General features: G+C 47.1%; 1 protein-coding gene across 1 annotated transcript; it reads right to left on the reverse strand.

The window, feature by feature from the left end:
• Window positions 1–1192: 1192 nt before the first annotated feature.
• Window positions 1193–15483, reverse strand: ITIH6 (inter-alpha-trypsin inhibitor heavy chain family member 6). The gene is given in 12 exon segments (XM_008711685.1): window positions 1193–1513; window positions 1516–2244; window positions 2246–2440; window positions 2442–2570; window positions 2572–2657; window positions 2660–3285; window positions 3287–3311; window positions 4172–4270; window positions 4273–4346; window positions 10168–10280; window positions 15285–15396; window positions 15398–15483. Coding segments are annotated over 12 exon segments (2595 nt in total).
• Window positions 15484–18794: the final 3311 nt, after the last annotated feature.

Here is an 18794-nt window from a genome sequence, read left to right on the forward strand (position 1 = left end):
AGTGGGAGAAAGTGAGGTCAGAGAGGTATGGGATAGAGGGCGGATCACACAGGGCCTTGTAGGCTATAAAGAGAACTTAGGGCTTCATTCGAGGTGTGATGGGAAACCCTTGAGCGGGGTTAAGTAAGAAAAGGACATGAAGTAATCTTTGTTTTTAAATGATCCTTTTGCTGCTGGGGAAGAATGGCAAAGAAAATCTCCCAAGAGAGGAAGCAGGGAGACCAGTGAGGAGGCTGGAACAGTTTTCTAGGGTAGACACGATGGTAGTCTGCCCTAAGATAGTGACAGTTGGGGTGGTAAGAAGTGGGTGCATTTGGCAAATATGTCAGAGCTAACATTGCCAAGAATTGAACATGAATGGGATATTGGCCGGTGGTGAAGGAGAGGGGCATGTCAAGCATCTCATGCCCAAATTTGTATCCCTGTGACTTACTGCCACCACCAGCTGGTTCTAATCTTGCCCTATAAGGTCTCCCAGGAAACGTCACTCTTCTTAGGAAGACAGAACAATGGAGTGGTGGAGCCCATTCAGTCTGGGACCAAATTATGTACGTCCAAATCTCTTACTAGTTGTGTGACATGGAATAAGTTACTTCACTTCTCTGTACTTCAGTTTCCCCACGAGTAAAATGCAGATATTAACAGGGTGTGTGTGTGTGTGTGTGTGTGTGTGTGTGTGTGTATTAAATGAGGGACTGAGGGTACAATATGTAGACGAGTACCTGCACATAGGAAGGACTGAAAAATGTTAACTGTTATTACTTCACAGTCTTTGGGAAATTTAAAGATAATAATTATTATCTTTTCCAATTTGTATATCCCTCTTCTTAAGCAGGGCTATTTACAGAGCACAAAAGAACAGATCAGACGTGTCTTACCTGGTGATGCTTCCATTTAGAGCCCTGTATCCCTACCCTGCTTGGGAAACGTGAGCAATTCTCTCGTCCAACAAAGCAAAAGTCAAAACCACAGCTTGACCAGTTTGTTTTGTTTGGTCTTCCCAGTCTTAACATCCCTCCTCTCTCAGGGCCTCTAATTCTGTGCTTATGTACTGAGGCCCAGAGGGGTTAAATAGCTGATTCAAAGTCTCAAAGCAAGCAAGCAGGCAACTGTCATCACTAGAATCTGCAGAAGCCTTGTACGCTCCCAGTTCCTGGCGCTCTCTATTCACACCTACTCCTCATAGTTTGACCTATTGCCCCTGGCACTCACCATCTTCATCAGGAGTGAGGAAGGTATAGAAAGCCGGTGAGTTCAAGGACTCCACAATCATGGATGCCATCATTGATTCGGACAGCGACTCTAGCTCCTCAGGGAGACGGAGCAGACTGACTGCCTCAGGGAGGGTGCTAGAAGGCAGCAAGACTGGTGGGTCTGGGTGGCTGCCCTCTGGCACAGGCCTGGAGCTGCTCGGTAGGCTCATTGTTGGGACTTCTGACACAGATGTTCCCAGAATTTGCCTGGTGCTTTGGGGCTCCAGCAGCAGGTCATGCTGATGCCAGAGCTTTCTCGGGGCAGCAGAGAGGGCAGGGCGGGGTCAAAGGGAATAGGGAGGGGTTCTCCAAGGACAGAGGTGATCATGATACTGCTGGGACTTGCGGGACCTGAGGTTGTGCTTGTGAATGTGCTTGGATCCTGAGGAAGTGGGGGCACAGGTCAGGCAGGTCTGGGGGATAACGAGGTTTTGGGTTTATCGGGGATTGGGGTCCTAGGTTTGGAAAATTATAAGCTTGGGTAATTTGGGGGAGGTGGGATACTAGATTTAAGAGGTGATGGGATATTAGGGGTCTTAGGTAAGAGGATGCTGGGTTTAGGGTGTGACCGATTGTTTGGGGTCTTGGGAGCAGGAACCTTTGGTCTAGTGTGTGGTAGGTATTTGAGGATCTGAAGTGTGGAGACACCAGGCTTGGGCTCTGGCTGGCTTTTGGGTGACTGTGATGTGAGTACCCCAGGTTGGGAGTGTGATAGGGTGTCCGGTTTGGGTTGTGATGGAGCACCAGGTTTGGAGGGCAGTGGAATGACATGTTTCATAATGCCAGCTTTGGGCTGGGATAGGGTGCCAGGATTCAGAGGTGGGACTTGTGTCTTGGAATTCATGGGTAATAGGGTACCAGGATTCTGGTGTGATGGTGCGCTGGGCTTCAGAAGCAATAGGGCACCAGAGTTGGAGGGCACAAAGGCAGCAGTTTTTATTCTGAGAGTTGGCTGAACCAAAGTGCCAGAATCTTGCTGTGCTGGATTTGGGGGCTTTTGGTGTGCTGGGGTGAATAGGATGCTTAGTGCTCTGACCCAGTGGCTCCAACTCCTTGGAACTGGGCATAATTCCTGTAGAGGCAGGAGTCGTTGAGGATAAGTAAGACCTTGGTTTCACAAGCCTTGATTTGGGAGAGACCTGGGGTACCAAGGCTGACTGGTCTGTGCCTGTCCCTAGGCCGTGCCTGTCCCTAGGCCTTGCCTGCTGGTGGATGAGGGTATATAATGGTGCCTGGTCCAGCTGCAGTGGAAGTCTGTACCCTGGCCTTCCCACTCGCCTCCTTGGGCTGCACCATGACCAGTGAAGTCAGAGGTGGGGACAAAGTTGTACTCAAGGGACAGGTTGAGGACTTTGGCGGCCAGCAGGTGGCGAGTGGTGGTGTCACGGGCCTGGAAGCATCCCTCAGCAACTCTCCAATGGTGATGTAGGCCCAGAGGTAGCAGGTGAAGTGGGCTACATTGTAGGCTGGTTCCCCTGAGACACCAAAGTTCTTCTGGCTGCTGTTGGTGGCCACCTCACTGTGGCAGGCCACAAGAAGCTGACCCTTGGGGCCATGGGCTGCCAGGTGGATGCCCAGTTCCTGCTTGCCTGCCTGCCTGCCTGCCTGCATCTGTCCTGCCACCACCAGCTCTGAGCTGTCAAAATAACTGGGGGAAAAGGCCCAAGGGGAGGCCCCGATCAAGCCACCCAGGTAGTCCAGATGCATATCTGCCAGCAGAGGCATGGAGATCTCCTCATAGAAGCCCTCCAGCGGTAGGGCTGCATCAGTGCCCTCGTACATGCACCGGGCTGCTCCCCGGTTCTCCAGGGGCAGGTGACACAGCAATGGGAAGTCAGTGTCATCCCCAAAGGCCAAACTGAAAAGGGACACCCTGTTGCCCAGCGCCTGACAGATGTTAGAGAGGATCACCCTGGAGGTCATCACACTGGCTGTGGGCTCCCCATCTGCCAGGAAGATGATGAGAGGGCTCCTCCCCACACTGAGGCCCCGCCCAGTCTCCTGATTGCTATAGTTCAGCACTGCTATGGTTTAGCGGATCCCCATTGATGCCAGTCCCTAATTGGGAAGCAGACTGTGAGACCATCTTTTCTAGTTATTTCTATCCCCATTGCGGACACACTGGGCAGCTCACCAACCTCTCAGGCTCAGTCATTTCTCCTCATCTTTGCTCAGATTGTTTCTGCTGCTTATCTTCCCCAACTCCCCCACCCCCACACAGGCTCCCTGAGATCTGACAGTGGGGCCCACACGTCCTTGGCTTTTACCACTCCCTGTCTCAGACTATGATTTGCCTGTTTCCTGGAGGGATATCTAATTCTCTAGTCAGACAGGCAGCTCCCCAACGATAGCAACCCCACCTCCATGCTACAGGGGAAGAAAGGGCTGAGTTGACAGGAGGTGGTGGGTGGGGGCGACTTTGGTACTCTCCTGAGAGACGATTGATCAAAAGCCAGAATCAGGGCAGCGGCTTGACCAAATGCTTGGAAATAAATATGTGGATTACAGATTTTAAAAAGTTGTGGCAAATTCTTCTGAGTATGTGCTTTAAAGAGGAAGAAACTCAGGGCCAAAGAAGAATGTGCCCTAACATACGTAGTGCTATGTTCTTTCTACTGGGAAGAGGGACACAGAAGGATGAAGGGACATATTTGCATAAAATATAATAGTGACATTTCAGGTATTGTGAGAGGTGAGGTGGGTGGAGGAATGAAGGGAGCATTTCAAGAGTTCCCCACATCTGGGGCACCTGGCTGGCTCAGGTGGTTGAGCACATGACTCTTAATCTCAGGGTCGTGCGTTTGAGCCCCATATTGGGCCTGGAGCCTACCTGAAATAGAAAAAATAAATAAAAAATAGAAGGAATTCCCCACATTACCACAGCCCATCCATTTGAGTGGGTAGGTCTAACACTTAACAACCATCAGCTTCCATGTGACCCAGGTAATCCTTGGTGCTATAGGTATTCTGGGTGGTAGCCTGGATGGAGCCTCCAGCTTCCTAGACACTAACCGAGAAGAAAAGGTGATGATGTTGAAGTGGTCCTTGACCCGCAGGTCACCAAGGATCACATTCGTGGCCATTGTAGTCTGTGGGATATGGATGAAGTGAAGGAGATGGACCAAGGCTGGAGATCTTGCTCAAGACCGAAAGGTTATTTCTATACAAGGTACTAAGGCCTAAGCGTTGTGTGGTTTTAAGACTTTCTGACTCCAGCACTCTGTAAGTCTAGAATTCTCAGGTCAAAATGCTATAGGCCCTTGGATCTAAGCCTAGAATTACACTGTCCAACAGTAACTGCTAGCCACATGTAGCTATTTAAATGTAAGTCAGTTAAAATTAAAGGAAAAAAAATGTTAAATTCTCTTTCTTTACTTGCAGGAGCCACATTTCAAGTGTCCAGTAACCACATGAGAGTTATTGCAGAGCAGTGGCTACTGTATGGGACACCCCAGAACTTTAGAACATTTCCATCATCAAGATAGTTCTATTAGACAGTGGTAGTCTAGAAGGTTCAAGCTCTGTACTTTCAGGGTGCTAGGATCCTGTGTGTCCTGTGGTTCCTGGACCCCATGACCCAGGATTCAGAGATTCCAGGACCCTAAAGCTTAAGAGCTTTATGGTTTTAGGTCTTTGTAACTTCCTTTCAGTGACTTTGCATGCCTTGGTTCTGTCCTATGTAATCTGTTCTTTTACCTCACGTTCCATTTCTTCCAGACTGATCTTCTCATCAGCCCCCCAGACAACCCAGATTCCATTTTTTTTGTTCTGTTTTGTTTTGTTTTTCTCCACAGCTTTCCTCTTGTCGTGCCCTTTAGATAACAGACCTCCCTTTTACTTATTCATATCTTCACTGCTCCTTCACTGGGCAGCCCTTGCTTGATTGCTTACTCTGACCCATGACCCTTGTACCCAGATATTCCCTGTCCCAGATGGTTTGCTGACTGTCATACTAGAATATTTTCATTTTCCACACAGATATTGAGCCCTCAGAGAACAGGTTTTGGAATGCTTCTTCCCATTGGCTCCCCTCTCCATGACAATACCTAGCATAGGGCTAGGCACATAGGAGGTTCAGGGAATAGGGAATGTAGGTTCTAGTATTAGGTACCACTTCTAGGGCACTTGTTATGTTCCAGGCACTGTGCTAAATACTTCGATGCACCAGTTCATTTAATTGTCATAGCAACACAATGAAAAAGGTACTAATATTATACCCATTTTATCAGTGACAACACTGAGGCTCAGAGAGGTGGAGTGACTTGCTCAAGGTCACACAGCTAGTCACTGATGAACCAGGGACTCAGATCCATATTTTGGAGGTGTTAAACATTACGCCTTCGCATTTTTATATTGTCATAGATTTCAGAAACCACGGGAAATACCACTTGTGGCCCACCTTTCTCTACACCTTAAACTGATAGAAGATGCCTTGAATGCTTTTAAGTGGATCAGAGAAAATTTTTCCTGCCATAGGATGAGCTCAGGGTAAAGGTCACACATACTGGAATAGGGAGCTGAAGTTTTGCTCAAGACTGAAAGGTTATTTCTGTACAAGGTACTAAGGCCGAAGTGTTGTATGGTTTTAAGGATTTAACCATTCATTCTTGTTTTCATTCAGAGGATTGCAAAGTAGAGCATGATGGCCCTTCATGAGAATCTCCCATTAACCAGAGACAGATTATGTTTTTAGAAGTATATTGTTTAATCTATTGAGATTTTCCAGCTATCTTTCTGTTATTGATTTCCAGTTTAATTCCACTTGGTCTAAAGTTCCATGTGAGCTTGAGATGGATGTGTATTGTGATGTTGTTGGATGAAGTGTTGTGTAGATGTCAATTAGATCCAATTGATTGACGGTGCTGTTCAGTTAAACTATGTCCTTACTGGTTTTGTGCCTCCTGGATCTGTCCATTTGTGATAGAAGGGAGCTAAAATCTCTAATTATTAACAGTGGTTTCATCTATTTCTCCTTGCAGTTCTATCAGTTTTTGCCTCATGTCTTTTGACGTTCTATTGTTAGGTGCATTACACATTAAGGATTGTCATGTCTTCTTGGAGAGTCATTCTATAATTATAGTTATATAAGATTCATTTTTCAGTCTGAAAGCAGTCATTGTTTATTAACTGGCCAATTTGCTGAAATAATGATGGTGGGTAGATACCTTAGTATATCCTTCTAATAAGCTGTTGATCTGGTCTTCCTTATTGCCAGCATCTGCACCTTCCACAAAATGAGTGATCTTTTTCTTCATTCCACCTCATGGAGAAGGTAATTTGAAGGGCCACTGGAAGTTTTTTGCTTCTTTGAAACACTTTACAGTAGTATAGATCTTGTGAATCAGATCCTCCATGCAGATGATGCCATATTTACCAAGAGATAGAGCAGTGTGTTATCTGTCAGGGAAATTTACTTTTTGTTCCTTTATACAATGCATCTCTTTACCCCTGTGTAATTTACTTGCTCTAAAGTCTACTTTGTCTGAAATTAATATAGTTGCTCCAGCTTTTTTATGATTAGTGTTCAGCATGGTGTATCTTTTTTTTTTCCATATCATTACTTTTAATCTATCTGTGTCTTTACATTTAAAATGGGTTTCTTGTAGACAGCACATAGTTGGGTCTGTCTTGTTTGTTTGTTTGTTTGTTTGTTTAGGGTCTGTTTTGTTTTCATCAACACTGATAGTCTTTGTCTTTTAACAGGTGTATTTAGACCATTCATGGTTAAAGCGATTACTGTTACAGATAGATTAATATTTGCCATCTTTTGGAGTGCCTGGGTGGCTCAGTCTTTAAGCCTTCGGCTCAGGGCATGATCCCGGAGTTCTGGGATCAAGCCCTGCATCGGGCTCCCTGCCCTGCCGAGAGCCTGCTTCTTCCTCTCCCACTCCCTCTGCTTGTGTTCCCTCTCTCGCTGGCTGTGTCTCTCTCTGTCAAATAAATAAGTAAAATCTTTAAAAAAGTATTTGCCATGTTTTTAACCATTTTCTATTTCCTGCTCTTTTTTTTTCCCTTCCTTCCTTCCTTCCTTCCTTCCTTCCTTCCTTCCTTCCTTCCTTCCTTCCTTTTTCTTTTTTTTCGGTCTTCTACTCTTTTTCTGTCTTCTGTGGTTTTAATTGAGTGTTTCATATGATCCCATTTTCTCTTGTCTTTTAGCATAACCATTATAGTTTTAATTTTCTTTTCTTAGCAGTTACCCTAAAGTGCGCAATATGCTTTTACAACTAATCCAAGTCCACTCTCAAAAAACACTGTACAGCTTCATGTGTAGTAGAAGTACCTCATGACAGAATATTCCCAATTCATCCCGCCTGTCTCTTATATAACATTGCTGTCATTAATTTCACTTATCAATAAGCTGTAGTCACTGAACATATTATTTCTGTTATTATTTTGAACAAACTGTTTTTGTTAGATCAATTAATTACAAAAGAAAAGAGTTTATTTTTACCTTAATCTATTCCTTCTCTAACACTCTTCCTTTCTTTATGTAGACCCAAGTATCTGAACTACACCATTTCCCTTCTCTCTGAAGAACTTCTTTTAACATTTACCTGTGCAAGGCAGGCCTACTGGCAACAATTCCCTCAATTTTTGTTTGGCTAATAAAGTCTCTCTATCTCTTTCACGTTGGAAAGACAATTTTGCTGTATACAGAATTCTAGGCTGGTAGTTTTTTGTTTTGTTTTCTTCAACACGTTAAATATTTCAGTTCACTCGTGTTTTGTTGCATGGTTTCTCAAGAGAAGTCCAGTGTAATTCTTATTCTTGTTCCTGTATAAGTAAAGTGATATTTTCCATGGGCTTTTTTTTAGAACGTTCTCTTTTATTGTCTGCAATTTGAATAAGATATGCCTATGTGTAGATTTTTTGGTAATTATCCTGCACGGTGTTCTCTGAGTTTCCTAGACCTGTGGTTTAGTGGCTGTCATTTATTTGGGAAATTCTGTACCCAGTATTCCTTCAAATATTTCTCTTTTTTTAATATTTTTTAAAGATTTTATTTATTTATTTGACAGAGAGAGAGACAGCCAGCGAGAGAGGGAACACAAGCAGGGGAAGTGGGAGAGGAAGAAGCAGGCTTCCAGCGGAGCATGGAGCCCGATGCAGGGCTCGATCCCAGGGACCTGGGATCACGCCCTGAGCCGAAGGCAGACGCTTAACGACTGAACCACCCAGGCGCCCCTCAAATATTTCTTCTGTTACGTTCTTTCTTCTCCTTCTGGTGTTCCCATTACACATATGTTAGACTTCTGTAATTGTACACAGTTTTTGGATATTCTCTTTTGTCTTATTTTGTTTTACGTTCTTTTTTCTCGTTGCTTTTCAGTTTGGGAAGTTTGTATTAACATGTCCTCAAGCTTATTGACTTGTTCTTTGTCCATGTTCAGTCTCCTAATGAGCCCACACCAAAGGCATTTGTCAATCCTGTTATAGTGTTTTATCTTTCTAGCATTTACTTTTGCTTTTCTTAGGGTATCCATCTCTGCTTGTGTTACTTGTCTGTTCTTGCATGTTACCCACTTTTCCCATTAGAGCCCTTAGCATATTAGTCATGGCCATTTTAAATTCCAGGTCTAATAATTTCTCTGCCGTATCAGTCTGTTCTGATGGTTGGTTCATCTTTTCTGACTGTGGTTTGTTTATTTGTTTGTTTGTTTTTCATTTTAGCATGGCTTGTAAGTTTTGACAAAAGCAGACATGATATATCACATAAAAAGACCTGAAGTAAATAGGCCTTTAGTGGGAGATTTTATGTTTATCTGGCCAGGAATTCGGTTGTGCTTGCTAGTTGCTGCAGTTGCATATGTCAGAGGCAAAGATTTCTTTTAGGGTCCTTGTTTTTGACTCCACTGTTGTCTTGGGTTTCTCGGGATATTCTTTCTTAAAGAGTCTAGGCTTCCAGTTCCATCAGCTGTAATCTCCTGTTGTTATACAGGAATGCAGTGCATGTGGTGATACTGTGTGGGGGAAGGAGAAGCGTTTCATAGTTCTATGCTCAGGTCTCAGTCTTTTAGGGCACCTATGCCCCTGGAATATGACCTCCACAAGTGCTCCCCAGCTTTTTCCTGACCTTAGTTGAGATGGGAAGGTTAGAAAAGTTTGGAGTTGGGTACATCCTTTCCCTTGCATTTAAGACTACAAAAGACGGCTCTCAATATTTCCCTTCCCCAGTTTGGTTACACTCTGGTAAAATACAAGTCAGTAGCCCTAGGTCCCGTGGGCTCTGTGGTTCAGAACTTCAAGGCACGTAGACTGTACTGCTCCAGGTCACTTGAACTTTATAATTCTAGAGTCCCAGAGTATTGTAGTTCAAAATACTGCTTCCGGAACTTTATGGATTCAGGCTCTAAACTCAAAATCTCTTTGGCTTATGGCTCCAGTATTCCTTCTTAAGGGTGCTCTGGTAGAAGGGCTACAATGTTTAAATCTAGATGGACCAGGACTCTGGTTTCTAAGCACTACAACGCCACTGCACTGTATTTTTCTGGCTTTGAAGTGAAATAAACAAAACAAGACAAAACAAACCAGTGGCCTCTGGAAGGTTCAGAGTCTAAATTGACTATGGTTTTCTTTTTATTTGTTGACTCAGGTTTTATGACACCAGAATTCTCCAGCTTGAAGGTTCTATGACTCTGGGCCCCTTGGCGATCTGAAGTGTTGTGGTTAAGGCTCTTGATGATCACAGCCCCATTGTCCAATGTTTCAATGTTCTCAGCGTTCTGTGGTTTCAGGTCTACACGGATCCTGAGGTGCAAGGTACCAGGACACTAAGGTAAGCCTTGGCCTATAAGATCCAAGAGTGATGGGAGGTAGAGTCTCTAGTCCCAGGGACCACCGTTCCCGCACACTCTGCTTTCTGAGCCTTCTAAAACAAGAGCTATGAAAGGTCTGCAGGGTCCTCGTTATCTGCTTCATGGTGGTGCCAAACATAGAGCTGCTCACATCAATAACGAATACCACGTTTCTCTTGACAGGTGAGAGGCCTCCGGGGACAAAGTAATGAATAAAATAGCGCTCATAAGTCTGGACAAAAAGAAGTGAAACCAACAAGAACGGTGAAAGGCAGTCTAGACCAGGTCCCGTCTTACTCTCTGACATAACACCCTGCTTTTTTCCTTCCCAGGCCTTATCTCTGTTTCTAGTTAAATAGGCATCTGCGCGATTGTTTGTTTCAATGTCCATCTCCTCCACCAGAACTGCGTCTCTGCTGTTCAGGCTGTCAGCCCAGGGCCTGCCCCAGAGCCGTGGAGTAAATGAGACTGGCTTGTGGCCCAAGGCTCCAAGGATCAGGATCTCTGTAATATGTGAGTTCCTGTCCATGAGAGCTGACTTGCACAGTCTTGAGGGCCCCTGGGGACAATTGCCTGGGCTCCAGGAATTGTAAGTATTGTTTTAACCTCCCTCTATAGAGTGAGCCAGGAGCCCAGCTCCATTGCAGCCAGGGGCTGGGAGTTTGCAGGGCCTCCCTCTCCTCCTCAAGCCTCCTTTCTGCTGTTGCTGGGCAGAGTAGTCAGGGAAGGAGGGAGCAGGGGCTGAGTGAGCTGTTTGTTCAGAAGGGATTGGTTAGACCAGGTGCAGATGCCTTGGGCTGCCAGGGATGTGATTGGCTGCTGACCCCCTTCCCCCACTCCATCTCCCCTCTGCAGAGCCTGGGGGCTGGAACAGCTGAGGGAAGTGGAGGGGGGAGGTGGGAGGGCCCCCCAGGACCAGTGTCAGCTCAGCCTAGGGAAGTATGGGCTTGCTGAGGGTCTGTGCTGCTCAGTAGCCTGAAGTAAGCTCTGCCTTGGGACAGCCAGCTTTATTCTCCTCTCTGTCATTAAGGTGCTCTCTGTTCACAAGGCTGGACACACTATCTCCTCCTCTCTCAGGGGGGAGGGAGGGTAAGGGAGGACATCTTACTCTTTCCCTCCACTCCAGCCTTTGAATTAATTCACAAGTGCATGTGAGGGCTCTGTCTCCACTCTCTCTTGGCACTCTACAGCAGTTCTCAAAGGCCTCGGTCGTCCATCCTGCAACTGCCCAAGCCCAAGGCAGAGCCCAGCTGCCCTCCTATTCCTCCCATAACCCGGGCAGGTGAGAGTTTCCGGAAAAATCACATTCCTATCTCTTCATCGTCCCAGGCTCCCTGGTGGCTTCGCACCTCACATCCTATAAGCCAGAGGCATGACTCAGGTCACCAACCTCTCACGCTCTCCTCAGCTGCCATGCCACCTCACTTTCAGGAAATGTTTCCTTCCCTTCCTAATGAAGAAAATTAAGGGCACCAGGCCATGTCCCTTGGACTGCCCACCCCACCCTTGCACAGGGTTCACACACCCGTACACCTCTTCCTCTGTTAAGGAAAAAATTTAGCTCTGTCCTGGACCCCATGCACTCCCAGCCTCCAGCACCTCCTCCACTAGTCAGACTCCTTCTCTCCAACCTGCCCCACACATGTTACTGGGTCTTCTTTGGGATGTGGAAAGTGCTGTGTTTATTCCATCCGCTAAGACAATCCCCATTGATCCCAATCCCAACAAAACTCAGACCATCTTCTCTCCTCCTTGCAGCATGCCAAGGTAATGAAGTCATCACCTACAGTGGTCTTCTCACCTCCAGTTTATTCCTCTCCACACCACAGACTGGCTTCAGCCCCCACCACACACTGACTCTTCTCTCACTAAAGGCAACAATAACTCGTTGGTTTCCCAACTCAGTGGGTATATTTTGATTCTTATTGGATTGCATCTCCCTGGTGTATTTCACAATTGGCGATCACTTTTGGTCCCAAGAAGAACCTCTGTCTTGGGAATCTGATATGGCAAACTCTCCTTATTCTCCTACCAGCTGTCTGGCCCATTTGATTCAGCCCTTTCTTGAGCTCCATTTTCTCCCCCTGTCCCTTAAACAGTGCTTCCTGATATTTTTTCAGTCATGGCATGCAAAGAAGATGATTATGCTTGTGTAGCACAATGGAGGGAAGTGGTGGGGATATAGAGCTCTGAGCAGACTGCTGGCAGCTGGAGGGGCTGGACACCCTGAGGGTTGAGGAGATCAATGGCTGCTGGACTGGGAAGCCATGCCCTAGTGATTGCCATCCCGAATCTGCTCTTCTGGCTCAACGCATTCTCCCTGGGTCACTTCCCTAGCTCTGGTACTTTCAGTCCCTGAATCTCCATGGTGACCCAATACTTCTTTCTCCAGTCCAATGCTCTCCACTCTTCCCCCTCCACAACTGCATACCTAATCACTGTTGGATACATTCCCTTGGATGTCTGAAGATGCCTCCAATGTATTTTGCCCAAACAATAAATTCGTACATTTCCCCCATCCTGCCCTTGTGTGCCTTTGTCATTTACAGACGCTATCATCCACATGGTCACTCCAGATACAAACCTGGGTGTCACCCCTGAATCTTCCTGTGCCCCTCAATCCCCACATCCAGCCAGCCACCAGTTCCTGCTGGATATATCTCAGGCCCACCCCTCTTCTCCATCCCAAACTAACAAAACCCAAATTCAAGACTTCTTTCTCTTTGGTTCTGCTGCTTCTATCGTGGCCCCTCTGATCCATGCCTTTTTGCAGCAGGTGCTCTGTCGGGTCTTTCTAAACTCACACCCCATAATGTCATTCCTTCTCATGGCTCCCTTGTCAGCTTCAAGACATATTCCATGTTCCTTATCATGCCCCTGCAGCACTCGTAGCCCTCGGTCTCACCTCTTACCATTTCTTGTGCCTCAAATCAATGCTCCAGGAACTCCAACCTACTTGAGGCTCCCTAAACACCCCTGGATATTTCTGGCCTTCGTTCTCTGTATCATGCAACTCCCAGATGGCTAAAATGTCTTTCCCTTTTCATAGCCTCTTTCCCAACTTGGTACACTTTTTTTGGTATTCTTTAACCCAGGTCAGTCTTCACTTCTTCCAGGAAGCCCTCCCTGACCACCTTCTCCCCTCATGATGGCATCCATCCCAGCTTGTGTTGTCATTGAAAGAGCACTTCTCATCTTGTGTCTCTCTCTGTGTGTGTTTCACCCAGAGACAGTGAATAGGATCTGTGTGTGATTCACTTCAGGGTTCCCAGCATCAGCCAGCTGTGGGCATGAAGCAGATTAGGTACCCAGGGAGTCCCAACTGAATGAATGAAGGGGTGGATGTGCTGGACTCTGAAAGATGGGCATACTCAAGCAGGAATGGGAGGTCAATTATGGGGTTCTTGGTAGGGGATGCAGCAGTCAGGGCACACAGTAAATGGGAGTATCTGCCTTGCTATTTAGTGCCTAATTCCATCTGCTCTAATTATATTTCTGTTCCAGGCAATGGTCAAAAAGGTAAAGAACGAGGAAGCAGACAAATACCTCGATTAACACAACCCACATGATAGAACACCAGGTTAAGGCCCCTCCTGCCACCTACTGGCAGGGTACCCTCAGCTCCTGTTTTGAGAGGGAGAATTATTTTATTCCCCCTACACTACAGGCTGTACCATACCTCTGTGCCTCTGCACATACCGTCCCCCACTCTCTCTGCGTGCTATTCCCTTCACACTATCGACCCAGGCAGAGGTAGAGTCTATTCATATTTTCCCAGGCTGATTTAAAGGCCAACTCCTTTAGGAAGGCTTTCCTGGAACCCTCCTCAGTGGTATCTGCGCATAACCCATTACAGATTTATGCGCAGCAATTTGAACCTCTTATGACTGCCACAGCTCTATGCATCCAGCTGCTTAGGGACTGGGATGTTCCAGAGGAAGACTAGAGGTTGTGTCCACCTCATTTCTGAGTTCCCAGAGTCAATGAGGACAGGACTGGGCTAGAGTAGCTCTAGTTTGGTGGTGATGTATCCAACGTATGAATGAATGAGTAAATATGTGCATGGGGAGAGGTGATGCCAAAGCACTATATTAGCCCAGAGCAGACGGAGGAATTGTCAGTGGGCTGGGGTCAACAGAGACGTGGCGTTCGAGCAAGGTCTTCAAGGACGAGGACCAGTGGAGAAAGGAGGGAGAAGACATTCCCAGGGCAAGCAGATAGTATGAGCAAATGCTCAAACACAAATGAGCGGCAAATCCAGGTGTTTTTGAAGAAAGGCATGTGGTGTGGTGTGGTGAGGTGTGGTGTGGTGTGGTGTGGTGTGCTGTGCTGTGGTGTGCTGTGGTGTGGTGTGCTGTGGGGCAGCTGGAGGGTGGTTTGTGTGCTGCAGGTGGTGAGAGGTATGGCAGGAAAGGAAGGCTGGGACCAGACATCACAGGCTGCTAGCCAATCGTTGTTGTCAAGCCAAGGGTCTGACCCTCTGGCAGAGCACAGGATCTCTGCATATTCTTCACGAATATATGAGCTCAGAATTAAGGGCTCCCTGTTTAGGCAGATGGCTCAGGTGAGGCAAAAAGAATTTTTAAAACTTAGAGATGGCAAGAAAGTGCGAGGGAACATGAGAGTATCAGAGCTGCAGGAAGTGTGAGAGCCCCATGAGTGTGAGAGACCAGTTACTGGCCAGTGGTTCACTTTCCAAAAGGACTGGTTAAGAGTGGGCTATAACTTGATGCAATTAAGAATGGATTCATTTTGGGGTGCCTGTGTGGCTCAGCAGGTTAAGCATCTGCCTACAGCTCAGGTCATGATCCCAGGGTCCTGGGATGGAGCCCTGTGTTGGGCTCCCTGCTCAGTGGGGAGTCTGCTTCTCCCTCCGCCTCTCCTTCTGTTTCTCCCTCTACCCTTACCCCCCGCCCCTGCTCCTGTGCTCATTCTCTCTCTCTCTCTCTCTCTCTCTCTCTCTCTCTCTCAAATAAATATAATCTTAAAAAAAAAGGAATGTGTTCATTTGGAGTTTCATCCGATTTATACGGTTCCAGGTCTCCAACACTTAGAGGAAGCACATGTGTCTCCTATGCTGTGAAGTCTTGTGTCCCTATACATCATTCTGTCCGTGTTCACTTGTCCTCACTGATCTCTAGGGAAAAACAGATGAGCAACTTGCAGAAACCAGATTACTGGCCAGACCTGTCTGACTCCAGAGCCCATACTCTTTCCATTCCCCCGGCCCCCTCACCTGCACGTCTCCAGTGATGCCCTCCATGACTACATTGTGCTGGACTACAAAGTGGGCCATGATGCCCGAGCTGGAGAAGGCAGGCTGGTCTTGCAGCGTTGGGCAGCGTTCAGACACAGGTCTCTCCCCTCTCAGTCCTGGTGGATGGGGGCGAGTCAGCCTCACCTGTATGGGTGGGGAGAGTTGAGGTGGGTGGCATGGAGGGCTCACCAGGCAGACATCCAGGAAAGGGAATGTCAAAAGGAGCAATATCTGAGCATGGGGAAAAGCAAACCCTGCACCACTTGCTGCTCCTGCTGTTTACAGCACCCTTCCACTTGCCCCAATGCTATAATCCTCTCCAAATCCCACAACCAGCTCCTCCTGCTGTGCCTCTTCCAGCAGGCCCAGGCTGACAGACCCAGCCCTCCCCACAGCTCCCAGGCTCTGGAAGTCTGACCCTCACCCACAACCTCGCCCTGGCTCACTTGCCATCCATCCCTGGGCCCAGTCTCCGGAGGAGTGTCATGTCCCCTGGTAGACCAGGGGCCTGGGTCTCCTCCCACAGAGGCTGTGTGGTGTGTGCTGTGGAGAGAGACAAACACAGAAACAAGGCCTAGGCCCCTCCCATGCCCCTTACTGCTGTGGGAAATTGCAGTCTAGCAAGGTTCCCCTCTGGGATAGAATTTCATGTGTTTTCTTCCCCCTCTGCCTTCTAAGTCTCAGAATCACGTGTGTGAATAAGGCTTTTAGCGCCTCATGAATTCACAGATGATTTTCTGGTCCCGGATGTTTGCCGAGTAGGCCACAAGATCAACTCTTCTGGAATTTCAGCCCAAGACGAATGTCCATTTAGACATGTCTCTGTGCCTCCTTTTTTCCAGAAAATGGAACCTTGGGAATTCTGCTTCCCCCCTCCTTCCGGCTACAGCTGTCAGGAAGCTTAGGGGCAAACTGAGCCCCCATACTCTCTGAGGCGCCTGCTTACATACATTCCCTTGGCTTCCTTCCTTTCAGAGGTCTTTGTTCTGTTTTTTCCCCACAGGATTGGCTCTACCCTCTGTTTTAACCTTTAAGGAGAAGGGGGAGGGAGCTGCCATTTATAGCTTAGGGCTTAAGAGTGCAGGCTGCAAGGACTCAGATGCTGCCTGTGGGCCCCTGGACAAGTTATTCACACTCTCTAAGCCTCAGTCTCCTCATCCATAGCACAGGAATGATAATAGCTCCTATCTCGTAGACAGTTTGTCTGTGGGGATTAAATGAGACCATTAATGTAAAGCATTTGGAACCATACTTGGTTCTTAGTAAGTGCTCAATAACGCCAGCAATTACAGTTATCATCACATCTTCATGAGACTCTGCACCAGTGATTTGTAAGAAAGAATTTTCTCAAATTCTCACAATGGTCCTGGGCTGTAGATGGCATCTCCCCATTGTACTGGTGGGAAAAGTGAAGCGGAGCAATTGAGTGATTTGCCTGTGGTCCCACCTTAGGAAAAGGTCAAAGCTGGGATTTGAACCCAGGGTTGTGTCTGTCTCTCTCCTTTATGCATGTACACCACCCTGCCTCTCTGGGTCAGCAGGCTCAAATGAGGCAAGACCTCCAAGCTACACAGCTTGGTGTGGGTGGCCACATGGCATGAGTGATTTCTCTGTGCCTGTCCCTTCATCTCTCAGAGGAAGTGGGTAGGCCAACTCAGTGGTTCTGCAATCTGGCTGGATATCAAATTCACCTGCGAATGGGTTAAAAACCATAGATTCCCGGGCCCCTCCCCAACCTACTGAAGCAGAATCCAGAAGGCTGGGGTCCAGGAATCTGTATTTTTTTTAGGATTTTATTAATTAATTAATTAATTTATTTATTTATTTATTTATTTATTTGACAGAGGGAGAGGCAGTAAGAGAGGGAACACAAGCAGGAGAACCGGGAGAGGGAGAAGCAGGCTTCCCACTGAGCAGGGGCTCAATCCCAGGACCCTGGGACCAAGACCTAACAACTGACCCACCCAGGTGCCTGGAATCTGTATTTCTAACAGCTCACACAGTGATTCTGATGTAGCCAGTCTGGCCTTCAAACATCTATAGATGAAATTTAAAGCGAGGCTGGCAGCCAGGACAGCTCTCTGGCCTGCAGAGCCTGAGATGGTATCCTCAAGGGCAGCCTGCACTTCACTCTGTCTTCCCATTGCCCTTGCATTCTCAGTGGTCATGTGAAGAAAGCAACTGTGGCTTCCCCCATCCTTGGTGGAAAAAAATACAGAAGTTTATAGATCAACCTACTCTGTCATTCCCTCATTCACAGTTACTGATACATTCATGCATTTATTCACATTACATTAATCTACTCCATCCTTTACTCACACATTCGTACATTCCATTTTTCATTCACATTCTCTCTGTGTCAATCAGAATGATGTCAAAAACAGATGGCACACTCAATGGGTAACTGCAGATAAATTAGTGAAGACATAATTTTCAGATATGGGCAGGGATAGGGAACTCACAAGGGATGGTCAGCTACCCAAGGACTAATTAGCTGAAAGCCATTTCCACTCCAAAAATTGAAGGATCAAAGGAATAGGTTATAAGAAAGTGGTGAGATTTATAAATGGAACCAAGTACAGTTCCAAATATTTACATTAATGGTCTCATTTAATCCCCCCAATGTGTTGCCCACAGGAGTTTATGTCCATGGTTAGGGAACTCAGACAAGGCCAAAAGACAACTCAGTAGATACGACTACATGGGAATAAATACCTTAAACTCTCTGATCATGTCCATTTCATGCCAGTGTGTCTTGTTTGCAGAACAAGGGAGCCCAGAGGATGCAATCAAGAAAAGTCATTATCTTGGGGCACAGAATGGGATAGACATGACTCAAGCGGAGCAAATGGGGAATGATGAAGAGAGCCCAGCACGATCATCTCTTGAGCTACTTTTTTTCCTGCTTGGGGAGTCCCAGTCATCTGTCCTACCTCAAGATTTTCAATGTAGGCACACATCACCTGGTGAACTGGGTGCAGGACCACATCCAGTGCCACAGTCTACTATCTTAGGAACATCCAAGTTACACCGACTCCATCACTTATGCCAGCATGGTAAGAGAGAAGTCAACCTCAGAGGCTGCATCGGAGGTGACTCTGGCTTCTCAGCTCAGGGCAAGCAGGTAGGAAGGGCCCCATGCACTCCAAGGCATTGGCTGAGCTGGCCCAGGTGGGCTGTGGGTGGGTGGTACAACCACTGCCTGGGTCCTGAGGATGAGGGGACTCAGTGAAAGGGTAAAAGCAGGTTCTGGTCATACCCACTCTTCCACCCAATCAGCCACTCAGTCTTGACCCATCCTCGAATGGCTTCCATGTGTTAACAGCACCTGCACGTCAGTTAGCTTAGTCTTGGCACTTCAGGCCTGCCCAGATCTGGCTGCTTCTCCAGCCCCATTATAGTGAGCACCCTTCGCCCCTGCCTGCCTGGTTCCCCTCCTCTCTCTCACAACTCTGTGCCTTTGCTTGTACAGTTTTTCCCACCTAGGCC

The sequence above is a fragment of the Ursus maritimus genome (assembly GCF_017311325.1).
Source record: "Ursus maritimus isolate PB19 chromosome X unlocalized genomic scaffold, ASM1731132v1 scaffold_X1, whole genome shotgun sequence".
NCBI classification, from domain to species: domain Eukaryota; kingdom Metazoa; phylum Chordata; class Mammalia; order Carnivora; family Ursidae; genus Ursus; species Ursus maritimus.